Source organism: Mesoplodon mirus (genome assembly GCF_964341445.2).
Source record: "Mesoplodon mirus genome assembly, chromosome: 4".
Lineage (NCBI taxonomy): Eukaryota > Metazoa > Chordata > Mammalia > Artiodactyla > Ziphiidae > Mesoplodon > Mesoplodon mirus.
Window position 1 is genome coordinate 20,570,472 of NC_138979.1, and position 12,998 is coordinate 20,583,469.

Below are 12,998 nucleotides of genomic sequence, written 5' to 3' on the forward strand. Positions count from 1 at the left end.
AATAATATTCCATTGCCTGGATGTAGCACAGTTTGTTTATCCAGAATTCCCCTACTGAAGAACGTCTTGGTTGCTTCCAAGTTTTGGCAATTGTAAAGATTTTTGTGTGGACGTAAGTTTTCAACTCATTTGGGTAAATACCAGGGAGCACAATTGGTAGATCATATTAGTATATTATATTAGTATATTTAGTTTTGTAAGAAACCAGCAAATTGTGTTCCAAAGCGGCTGCACCATTTTGCATTCCCGTCAGCAATAGATGAGAGTTCCTGTTGCTGCACATCCTTGCCAGCATTTGATGTTGTCAGTGTACTGGATTTTAGCCATTCAGAGAGATGTGCAGTGGTATCTGATTGTCTTAGTTTGAAATTCCCTAATGACACAGGATGTTGAGCCTCTGTTCATATACTTATTTGTTTTCTATATATATCTTTTTTGGTGACGTGATATAGATTTTTAAAAAACCAAAATGTAATGCCCTTTAAAAAAAAAAAGTACTGATAGTATAATGTGTTCTCTGTAGAAAAGTATAGCAAAAGGAGACAGTAAATATTTGTAATGCCACCATTCAGAGGAAAAATCATTGGCAACATTTTGATACTTTCCTTCATACACCCATCTCTCTCTTTCCCCTCATGTATGTATAAATAAATGGCAATAGGGCATTCATTAACGTTTTGTACCTTTCATGTTTACTTATCCACATATAGTTAGCTTTTCCTGTGTCATTCTTCTAGAATAGTGGTTCTTAACCTTGGATGAATGTTAGGATCATTTGGGGGGGCTTTTAAAAGCTGCACCCTAGGACAGTGAAGCCAAAATCTCTGTGGATGGACCCAGGCATCATACTTTAAAATATTTCCCAGGTAATTTCAGTATGTATTGAAGATAGAGAACCACTGGTCTAGAATGTAATAGAATTACTTTTAAGAAAAAATATAATTCCCCAAACATAACATAAAATATGATGCCCTTTTTATAAAGTTCAGAACAGCCAAACAGGAACACAAGGATTGTGTGTATGTGTGTTTAATAAAATATAGATAGACATAAAGGAAATCAATGGAATGATAACTGCTGGATTCAGGATGATTCTTACTTTGGGGTGAAAGCAGGGAGCTGAGTTCGTGTTTTGGGGCACCATAGGTTAAATGTAGATTACTGTTAACGTCCTAGTTTTTGTCTGGGTGGTTGCTTTGTGGCATTTATTAAATTATTGAAAATGATTAAATAATTAAGTGGATAAGTAAAACTGGGCCATGCATGGACCAATGATAAGAGCTAAGGACTATGATTAAACCAATTCTTTGTGCCAGAGGCCCAATGAGGAAAAATATTAAGTAGATGAAAACTGTTACATCCCTCTTGTAAGTGTATACAGTAGGGTTTAAATATCACAGTGGTTTGATACCCAGTGTCATCCGTCTATAAAAAGGAACAGGCTATTCCTTAGTAGCTAGAGATTTTACATACTTTATTTTTTTTCTGAAATTATACATTAATTCCACTTTCCTCCCAGAGTTTCATCCTAATGCAGTTGGTCAAAAACAACAAACATGTGATAAATTTTGATATTCACTATAAACAAATACTTTATTAGAAACTCATGTATCTTAATCAGTTGAATGGGCTGATGTTACTTCTTGTGCCTTGATCAAAGGAGCTGCTGAATTTTCTGTGTCCCCCACCTGCCATGTTTTTACCCTTTGGAGCTCTGCACCGTAGTAAGATGGGTGAGGGTTGGCCTTTTTCTCCTAAAATGGGAGAAGGGAGATTGTGTAAAGGGATAGGAGTGGAGGACCACTGCTTCAGGCATCTCCTCCAGCAGATCAGTTTTAGTGGCAAAATTAATTCCTTTAAGCCTAACCATGCCAGAGTAAGCCCAAACTTGCCTTACAGGAGGGTTCAGAATGATCTCTGGGGTGAAGGAAGCCAGTATGAGAATGCACGTACAAGTTAGGTAAATGTGTACATACATACACAGAGTTCACTGAAACACAGCCTATATACAAATGTGTAATTCTTCTTATATTATTTACCTCCTCATCATTTTAAATTATTGTTTCGTATGATTTAAACATGTATAAATATGAACACATACATATCTTTTTTAAACAAAAAAATAATGCATATATTGGGATATGTAGTCAGAATTTAACTTATTTTGAAATAGTTTCAGGCGTAGGAAAATGTTGCAAGAGTAACATAAACAGTTCTCATCTTCTCTTACCTGGATTTCTCAAATGTTAACATTTTACCACATTTACTTTCTCATTCTAATAAATATTATTTTTGACCCATCAGAGACTAAATTAATATATTGATATTTACCCGAAAGTACTTCAGGGTGTATTTCCTAACATCCAGGATATTCTGTTACATAACTGCCATGGAATGGTCATAGTCAGGAAATTAATATTGATGATCTACCGATTGTATTCAAATTTTGCCAGTTGTCTCAAAATGTCAGATATTTTCCTTTATCCCTTTCTGGTCCAGTACCTAACCCGGAACTGTGTGTTCCATTTAGTTATCCCGACTCTTTACTCTCCTCTAGTCTGTAACTGTTCCTCAGTCTGTCTTTGTATTTCGTGATCTTGACATTTTAGAGTACAGCTCAGTTCCATATATTAGAATGTATGCTCAGATATTTTTACTGATGTAATGTGTGATAAAAACATGAGAAGCAAATGAGAGAAACAAGAAAAAGCTATTGGTAGGTTAGCAGAAGTTAAGGGCTAATAGTGGTGAACCAGTGTGTTCAAACTGATCCTTATATGATTTTCATTTTCAAAACCAATACTGATATCAGTGAGAATAGGGAGTTATGATACTTGAAATTTATGGAAACATGAATACAGATATTCCTCTCTTCACTGATCAGATATGGAAAATAGAGTTGACTGAGAGGATGGTGTCCTGTATATCCCCTCCCTTGCATGGAAAGAGAAAAATTATGAGAGAGCAAAGCTACCAGAAAGTACTTTTCACAAACATAATTTCTTTCCCGGAAAAGTGGAAGTAATTTCTCAGGAGCTGGACATGCAAAGAACTGGAAAATAAAGCCAGTAGATACTTAATACCTGTTTCATGTTCAGAACTGCCCTAGGAAATGGGGCAAGGGCTAGAAAGAATTAGGGGAACTTGATTTGAAGAGTTTGACTTAAATGTTGATTTGTCTATTTCAGGTCTTCAAAGGGATTCATTGAAAAACACAGTTTTGATTTGAGGTTTAAAACTTGGTCTTTGACCCATCTGAACTCTTGATTTGGTTTGCAAGTACAAACAAACTCTTTCAAGATAATAGGTAGTTAGGATAATTGCTGTGTTTTGTCTTCCATTTGCAAATATTTTCTCACCATCATGGATTTGTAGCACTTACGTCTTCAGTTAACACCCATATGGAGAATACATTATGAGCAGATATATATGCGCATGTTATAGCACCTCTTCTTTGAAGAGCTGACAACTTTACCCTGAATTTCAAAACTGTACGTTTTTACAGAAGAGACTTGGTGTCATAGAAGGCAGAAGCCTTTGGGTTTTGGATCCTGTGTTTTACTTCCAACCATAGTTGATTCACCATGTACCTCAGTTGTCCAATTGAAAAATGGTAAAATAACAAGCAAGTCTTTAACTGTGTGGAGGCAGAGGAACTGCCTTTGATTTGCTCTGGGATCTATTATTTTATGATACATTAAGAATATCAGTAAATGGGAAGGAACGAAAACTAGGAAGGTCAGCAGTACAGTAAGAGGAACAAGTTGCTGGTGAAGAATCACTTTAGTAAATGTAACATTTGACAATGTGAACCTGAAGCTCATTTTTCTCTTTTAATTAACTCTGTAGGTTTACTTTGAAAAGGGCTGCTATGTGCTAAATAGAACACATGACAAAAGTATTAAATATTAATTGAGCATGGTTGCAGCTTGGCTGTTAAAAATCATATGGTTTACTTGATTTGAAAGTCTCTGGCCCACGCCTCTGATGGTGAGACCAATGCACTTACAGCCCTTCTGGGCATTTCCCGCGTGCGGCAGGACCGAGACCTCTCTTCAGGGGCTAGAACCTCAGGGGCATGTGTGAGGAGGAGGGCAGTGAATCCTTAGGATATTTTTTGAGGTACCATTTCTTCTGTGCAGATCTGGGAGCTTGGAGTTAGCAAGATAAAGTTGTATTTTTAGCCACATTTTATTTTCTGTATTTCAAATATGAGATTTTTGAGAAATTGGAAAAAAAGTATCAGGGCTTTGACAGTGCAGGGTATTTTGGTTGACTGCTTCTGAGTGTGTTTTTAAAAACTTGCACACAGCATCTGCAATCCACTATATGAGAATTTATAGCGTAGCACTTTATTTTTCCTGTCGTGACTTTTGTCAGAAAATGTTTTCGCTGTGCTTAGTGCTTTAACAGACGATTACTCATGTTTTGTTTTGCTTTGTTTATAACTTGTTAATGCTCTGCAAAGTCATACATTTTGGACTTTGAGGACGGTGGTTTTCACATATGCAAAAATCACTTTGAATCCATCATTTCAAGAAGATGCAACCCATCCTTTTGTTGTTTCTTATTAACTGCTTCAGAGCCTTCAGGGAGAGCTAAGCAGAGCATGTACTTCTCTGGAGTTGAACTGTGCTTGTGCCTGAGCTTCCTGAAAGCAGAGATGCAGTGAGCTCGCGGTGATGAAACCTGTTGGATTCCTGGAGGAAGCAGCTGGAACCTTTGGCTTGTTAACTAGCAATGATTCAAGTCTTGCAGATTGTAAAGGAGCTGGTGACACCATCCAGGCAAAAAGCAGCCAGAGTGAAGGAAGGTAGGAACAGCATCAGGATGAACAATCAGAGCACTTTAAGGCACTTAGAGATTTTTACGAATATCGACCTAAAGAGCAGCTATAAAAAAGGAGTTTGAGTTATCCTGTGTGCTTTTGCTCTTCTGATATATTACAGTATCTGAGGAGGATCAGGTAATGACATAATTGTGAACATGCCTCATTATTACTGTTTTTAAACCACAAATTAGAAGCATTTCATTTTATTACAAGGTACGGAGAGTGAGGAGAGGTTATGACATACCTGCTGCGGCAGTACTTTTCATGCTGTAAGGATCCTCTCGCATTATTTATTTTGGAGGTAGAAGAATAATCTATTTAATCCTCTTCTCTTTTAACTTTAAAATATAAATGTTCACGGCAGAAATCAGAAGAGAACAAGCTAGGATCCTGCCTATAGCAGAGCAAAAGAATTAGATGGTTCTTATTTATGTGAATAAGTGATAAATAATAGTAATAAATATGAATTTAGTGAGAGAAGGGTAGATTTTATTGCCTTTTTCAGTGAATAATTGCTTTTTTCTGTCCATGATATATGTTTAATCAGCACTGTTTGTATTTAAAATAGTCCTATATTTATAGCCTGTGACAGTTTGGGATATGCTGGAATACATGTTCAAAATCTTTTTAATTGCATGCCTGACTTACAGATCTTAAAACGAACTAATGCAGATACATCTTTGAAGAAATACTTGTATATTTTCTTTTTAAGCATTTGAAATAGTAAATCTCCAAAATAACAGGAATTAATTTAAGAAATGTAGGCCAGCAGCTAAGTTTATAATACTGGCAATTTCACTAATTTAATCTAGGGTTTAAAATCAGTCAGTTGATAAATTTATATACCAGCCTTTTCATATGAAAGATATAGCATTCTGTCTTTGTATGATTAGCGTAAGTATACCTCAGATGATATAAAATATAGAGTACTTTGGATTTTTTTTAAAAACTTGATATGATCTGTGTTTAAAGTGAAGCTTGTGAGATTCCTCAAGTCCTATGTAAAATGATTTAGGGTAATGGTATTAAATAATATTGTAACATGTATACGGAATATTACAGCTGTAAGAAACCTTAGAAATCTTCTTGTCTGTTCTGATTTTATGGAAGAACATGGTATTTAAATGGACAAAAAAGCATCTCACAAAGCAAAGAAACTATTGTCATTTACCTTTGAAAATGTGTTAGTCTTATTTAGGATATTTTACAATTATTTACCTCCTGTTTTCTACTTCACTTTCTTCTGAAACAAAAGATTGTTTCTATCTGACTAGCAGGATTCTAACAATTAGGCATTTTTAAAAAAGCTTTTCGCTTTTACTATTTCAAGAGAATATAAATCAGTTAATTTAATCCCAATCTGTTTGAAAATGTCAGATTCATACAGTTTGACCTTTACAGACAGTCAGAATTTTTTTTTTATTGGAATGTTTCTTCTAGTTTATATGTTTTCAGTCATAATCATAGTTACTTGGAATATACCTGGGGAAAGAATAATAATATTCTTCTTGCCTTTCATAATGCTTACATACACACGTAAATAATGTAATCATATTGACAGGAAATGCCATATGAATATAGGAAAAATAGTACTAAAAGATACTAACTAACGTAGTAGAATGGTTTTTGCTCTTAGACTTTTTTCCCCTATATTTCAGACAGAATTTTCCATGACCAGGGAAAACAGAGGCAGCTTATACATAGACATATTTCTTAGAAGCTTGTTTTTTTCAAACCCATTCTCATGGTGTTTCTAATCATTTAGCAAACATATTTACTATTAGTTTTGTCTTTTTGCAAACTAATGTTATATTTTACCAATTTTTAACATTGATAAACTGCTTGAGAAAGATAAAGTCCTACAGACAAGTATAAAACAATGGCCCATAGGAAGAGAGTTTTTAACTCAATTATTTAAAATATAGTATGAATTTGGATGGCTGCAGAGAGAGCAACATTTCAAAGTATTGTATTCACATTAGTATTAGTAAATAGTATGGAAAAATTGATTTGTGAGGGGAAGTATCAAAATTGAGGATGAAATAATTATGATAAATGGTTTGAGAAGTTTTCATCAGTTTTCCTTAGTATGAGATAGTAAACAAACTTAATATATTTTAAGTAAGATCCAAGGGTATGGCTAAGAATTATTTGGGGGAAAGAGAGAAATTATGGAATATTCATGAATATTTTCTCTAAAATTTTCAAAATATTTGCCAAATCATTGCTTTGTCACTTAGTAGAAACATTAATCAAATATCCCAACCTTCCAGAACTTAGTGAAATACAGTGCTAAGAGTTCATGCTAATGCTCTTTAAAGAACTTAGAATTTTGCAACAGTTACCACTAGAAGAAAGGGAGAGAACTAGTAACACTATTTGAAGGATAATTCTTGTGGATCCACACTCTATTCTGCTGATGTTGTGGTAACTGCTGGAAGTGATTGATGTTTGTGAGTAGTTGAAGTGGATAGGAAGAGATATTTTGTAGTACAGCCTTGGAAGACTAGGCAAAGGATAACTGGTCTTTGGAAAAGTTATGGGATGGAGGGTCAAATATGCATGTATATGTATTCATTCATTTGTTCATTCATCATTTTCTCATTTGTTCACCTTTATCAGGTGCCCACTATTTGGAAGACACTTTGCTAACCACTGGGGATACAAAATAAGATATGATCTCTGCCCATACCTGGGATATAGTAGATCCCAGCTATTTACTGAGTGAAGGAATGAATGGAAGAATATACAGTTGTTAATACAGTCTAGTCTAAGAGGTATTTGTATAGTCAGGGCAGTATAGTGAGTTGTTTGTTTTGCCATGAGGTCATCATGTGCAGAGTTAAAGCAACTTAGTCTTGTGGACTAGGGAAAGGAATGGGATAAGTGATTCTGTGCTAAATGGAAAAATAAACTGTAACAGTTTTTGTCTTGAATGACCTGGTTAGCCTGCATCTCCAGGGCCAAGTTTGACTAGATTGGGAAGGAACCACCTCACTGAGTAGACCAGAGGTAAGACCCTACCATCTATTCAGATGTACATAAGGCACAAATGTAATCATCGTAACTTTGTATTAGTAAGAAGCCTGGTTTTCTCCTTTAAAGGCCTCGTGTTTATTTGGACAAAAATGTTTTGAAAATATGACATGTTTCTCTATCTGGCTAAATAGAAGTATGCTAAATATAAATTATTCATTTCTTAATGATTCAGGTTCTTTATTGAAACAATTTTTTGTAGGTTACAAAACCTGATGACCATGTTTATCAAAATTATTTTTTAAATAAGAGTAGATTTAGAATGAAGCCCTGAAAGTCTGTCCTGTTAGTAAAACATATGAGCTTTGGCATCTGTCCTAACCTTTTCATTCCCACTTTCATGCCTTAGCACCTCTCTTCTAGATTATTAAAATAGCCTCCTCATTTATTTTATTTGATAAACGTGCATTGAACACTTATTGCATCTTAGATGAAAGGGTACAGAGATGTATCCTCAAGGAACTCATATGGGGGCGGTAAGAGACAAAAGTCAATGATTACAATAGTATGAGAGGTGTTGTAGTAGACGAGGTGTCGTGGGAACCCAAAGGGGGAACTGGCCCTGATTTGGTAATTAGGAGAATGAAGGGATTAAACTCTTTGGTGAAGTGACAGATGCCCTCATTTGAGCTAAGTATCAAAGGATGCATAAAAGCTAGGGGGAAAAAAAGAGAGTGTATAAGCATCTCAAGCAAAATAAATAGTGGAGGAGAGCTCAGGTGCCAAACATGTGAAGAAGTTTGGAAATATTCTTAAGGTGATAATGGGAGAAGGTGAGAAGACTGGTCAGTGGTATGTGGTCATTTAACTCTCTATTCCATCCTTCCATTGCTGTCTGTGATCATTTTGTGAAATAATTTGCCATAAAACCTGGAATTGGGACTTCACCTATATTTCTAGCTGTGATGATCACTAACTAGATCTCCCCATGCACCCTCTATGCCAGCGACACTAGAATGCTTGCTGTTTCCCAGATGTGCTGCTCCATCAGGACGGCAAGTCCTTCCCTTCCTTCTCCAGTGACTATAGTCCTTACAGATCAGCCTCCAAGGCTCAAATGCCACCCCCGCCAAAAAGCATTCCCTGATCTTTTTCTCCTCTTGCCCTTTTAAGTCAGAATTAATCATTCCTTTCTTTGTATTCTCTTAGTATTTTGCTTTTGCCTCTATTACTACACGTTTAAAATTCTACTGTACCTTATGATTATATTTATTAAATTGACCAGTAAATGTTAATTGAAATAATGTTTTGGCTTACTGAACATTTTTGTTTCCATTCTGTTTTTTAGCTGTGTTTTAGATAGTTGAGATTGTCATAAACTGATCGTTAGATAAGTGAAATATTATAGCTAATAACCTAACAATGGACAGAGAAATGTGTGATTCTCCTTTAAGATACTTTGTAATGGTATGATAGAAAATGGCTTTCAGCTTATGTTTAAACTGTACCCATATTTTGCTTCATGTTGACTGTTTAAGCTTGAGAAACTGAAGTCATAGCATCTAGTGTACTGCATTTAGTTGTTTGACTTACTGCTAGACTTCTTTTTTTTTTTTTTTTTTTTTTTTCTTTTTGCGGTACGCGGGCCTCTCACTGTTGTGGCCTCTCCCGTTGCGGAGCACAGGCTCCGGATGCACAGGCCCAGCGGCCATGGCTCACGGGCCCAGCCGCTCCGCGGCATATGGGATCCTCCCAGACCGGGGCACGAACCCGTATCCCCTGCATCGGCAGGCGGACTCTCAACCACTGCGCCACCAGGGAGGCCCTGCTAGACTTCTTGGTTTATTACTCGCGGTCAAAGCAATCCTGAGTAGTATGGTATCCAATGTGGTTTTAAAAACAAGTGTCTTTTAAATGCACCTCAAACACCATTACAGTGTACTTTGTTCGGTGCTGGGGTTGGGCAGTCTTAATGAGGAGTAGCCTGTATCTCAAGTTAAAACAGACATGCGGCCATTACAGTAATATGGTGGGCAGGACATTGATGATTTGGGAGCCAGAAAACCTGTCATCTGGTCATACCACCGTGCGACTTTGGGCAGGTCAGTGAGTGTCTTTGTGTCACAGGGTTTTCCATCTATTATATGATGAGTTGTTCCCTAAGACCTCATATAGCCCTGACATTCATATTCTACTGGTTTTCTTAAAGCCATTTTTGTTTTTCCGTGGTAGCCTCTTAGATTAAAATATCAAATTCATAATGCCTGCCTGCCTACATCTACTCTTTCTGAACAAACACATACACAGAGTAAATTGGGTTGTGTAATTGGCTTAATTATGAAGAGCTTTTAGAGATTTCCCACAATTTACTGCTCTGTGAGTAACTGCAGCACGGGGAGCCTGATTGAGAACATGGATACCCAGTCAGGCTGATTGGGTCTCAGCCCTGGATTTGCTACTCACTTACTTACTAGCTGTGTGACCTTTGGCAAGTTATTTAACCTCCCTGTGCAACAGATTCTTTATCTGAAAAGTAGGGATAATAATAGTATGTACTTCACAGGAGTGTTGTGAGGATTGAGATAAGGCATAGGAAGGACCCTGCACAGTGGCTGGCCCCTAGTAAGGGCTAAATGTAAGCTGCCGTTAATATTTTTGTTGGTTTTGTTATCTTTATTATTGTTATTTTTGTTGATGCTGCACTGCTGATCACTTAGATGGCTGATAGCTTGTTTATAGGTGTTTATGTCTGAGACAGTGTACAGGGTTCTGTGGACAATGGTCAGATTCAATATACTGATGTTCATTAAGATTTATTGTAGTGTTGGTTCATTTGTACTTGGAAAACTTTAATCAGTGAATTTATTCTTTAAATTTAGCTATGTAATATTGGACGTCAAAGTTGTATGTGTCTTGTGGGCAAAGTTAATTGAGAAAAGTTTTATCAAAACTTTGTTTCAGGGAAATATACTTGTATGTACAGATCTTAATAACCTTGTTTTAAATACTATTTTAAAGAAAAATGGATCCATTTTATTTAGCTCATAGAGCCAGTGTATCTTTGTCTTAACTTTGGTGAAGAATTTCAAAAGTCAAGAGTGAATTTTGCAATCCCTTGTTGCTTGAAACTAAATTATTGGAAAGGTTTTCTTTGAATTGTTTAAACTTTAAAAATTGAATGCAGTGGACCCCCTGACTAGCCTTCCTCTCCTGCTTGTCAGTAATGCAGTGCTCTGCTGTAATGAGGCGCAGAGTCTGAACTCCGTCCAGTGTGCTACACTAGCCGTTAATATGTGGTTCTTTAAACTTAAATAATTAAAATTAAGTAAAATAAGACATTCAGTACCTCAGTCATGCTAGTCGCCTCCTAAGTGCTCAACAGCCACATCACAGAAAGTTCTGTTAGACAGCACTGGATAGATTGTAGAGCCAGACTGCTTGGGTTCGTTTCCTGAATAGTCATGTGACCTTGGGCAAGTTAGTTCATTTTCCTGTGCCTTAGTCTCCTCATATGTAGACTTGGACAAAAGTTCTCCTGTGGTTGTTAATGTGGATTAAGTGAGTCAACATTTGTAAAGTGCTTAGAACAGCACCAGGCACGTAGTATGTGTTTGTTAAATAAACAAATGTTCATCGTGTTCAGATTTATTACGCTTCATAACGTATTAATGTGTAGTAATTATCTTTTTGTCTTTTATGTGTGTTTTATTGCCCTTTTGAGAAAAAATTTATATATACCAACCTGCCTGGATAATTTTTTGTATTTGAGTTTTTATATTTAGCCGCAATTTAGAGTAATGTCTCTGTCATGCACTCTGGCTTAAAAATTCATTGGGAGTGCCCACTGCTTTCAGGGTGAAGCACAGTTTCCTTTGTCAGGCATTTTGGGAATTCCAGCCTGCCCTTCCCAACTCATTTTCACTGCCATCCAATTCTAGCCCTTTGTTCCATTTTTCAGTTAATCACTGCCTTTGTTGTTAAAAATATTTAATGGTGGTGGTTTCATCTCTTCAAATGGTATATAAGCTCTCCCAGAACGTGTAGCAGTATTATCCGTGCATTTAGTAAATGCTCAGGATATGTTCAGGTTGAGTAAAAGAATCTTCTGTTTTTGAAATGCAATCAGTATTTCTTTTAATACCAAGACACAGTCATTCAAGTCATCTCTGAAGTGAAGGGATTCAAAACCCATTCTACCATCTGTGATGTCAGCATCAGAAATGTGCTCCATCTCTTAAGACTCTGCTACTGGGCTGTACTTGTCTCAGTGGGGAGGGGTCTGGACAGTGGTTCTCACCATGGTAGTCACTACCCTGCAGCATGGTGGTGCCGTGTAAAGCACCATTTGGTGACGAATTTGGTGATTTTCTGGATGATGCTTTCTAAAAGGATGCTGATTTTATCTTGGTTTACTCATTTCTTTAGGTTATCTCCCATATTCTTTGGTCTGCTGTTTGTTGCTTCTTTCTGTGTTTTTCCTGATTATACACAAATGCTTATCACATGAACGTAACAAAGGGAAAAAAAGTCATTCAAGAGGAAAAAAAGTACCATGTATTATAAAAAGCAAAACTTAGTTTTTATGTTTCTATATAATGACATTTGGTACAATTAGGTATTTTTTCACTTTAAACAGGTTATTTTCTCCGTATGAGGAAAAAAGTGTAAAAACTCTAAACCTCTTACCATAGAATGGTGTGTGCTTGTGGTCTAAGGTCATACAGAATTCCCATTTGTTACTACTAGTTGCTTAATATATAACAACATCAGTGGCAAATCCATAATTATCTATGGATAGCTGCATTTTGGATTGCATGTACTGTATTGCATATATTGCATTTATGTTGTGCAAGTTGCCTTGTATTATGTTGAAGGAGAAAAGAGTGGATATTATAAAACCAGTAATGTGAATAAAATTCATACATAAATGGTCTTGCATTGTAACTGGAGATACTCAGACATCTTAGAGACTTCGATTCATTATTCTGTGTTGTGGTCTTGGGTTTTTTGGAGGTGGCCTGGGCGATAGTTGGGAACTGTAGGACAGAGGCACCAGGTTCTACTTGGGAATGATTTAGAGTCTCCCTCTGCATATATCACTACTTGTTACCCTATAACATGGTACTTCTGGGTACTTTTCAAAGTGCTGTGGCTTCATTACAGTGTGGGCTTCTTGAGGACAAGGACCACA

The 12,998-nt window shown here is 36.4% G+C and overlaps 1 protein-coding gene across 3 annotated transcripts in view; it reads left to right on the plus strand.

Moving 5' to 3' along the window:
- USP6NL (USP6 N-terminal like) overlaps positions 1–12,998 on the plus strand; it is a 149,807-nt gene that overhangs the window by 33,532 nt on the left and 103,277 nt on the right. The window contains exon 1 of one of the 3 annotated variants that reach the window (XM_082619794.1): positions 4,726–4,813. The exons of the other annotated variants lie outside the window; for them this stretch is intronic. Within the exon in view, the coding sequence (XP_082475920.1) occupies positions 4,741–4,813 (73 nt within the window). The 5' untranslated portion in view covers positions 4,726–4,740. Of the gene's footprint in view, positions 1–4,725; positions 4,814–12,998 lie in introns of those variants that run through there. 3 annotated transcript variants of the gene reach the window in all.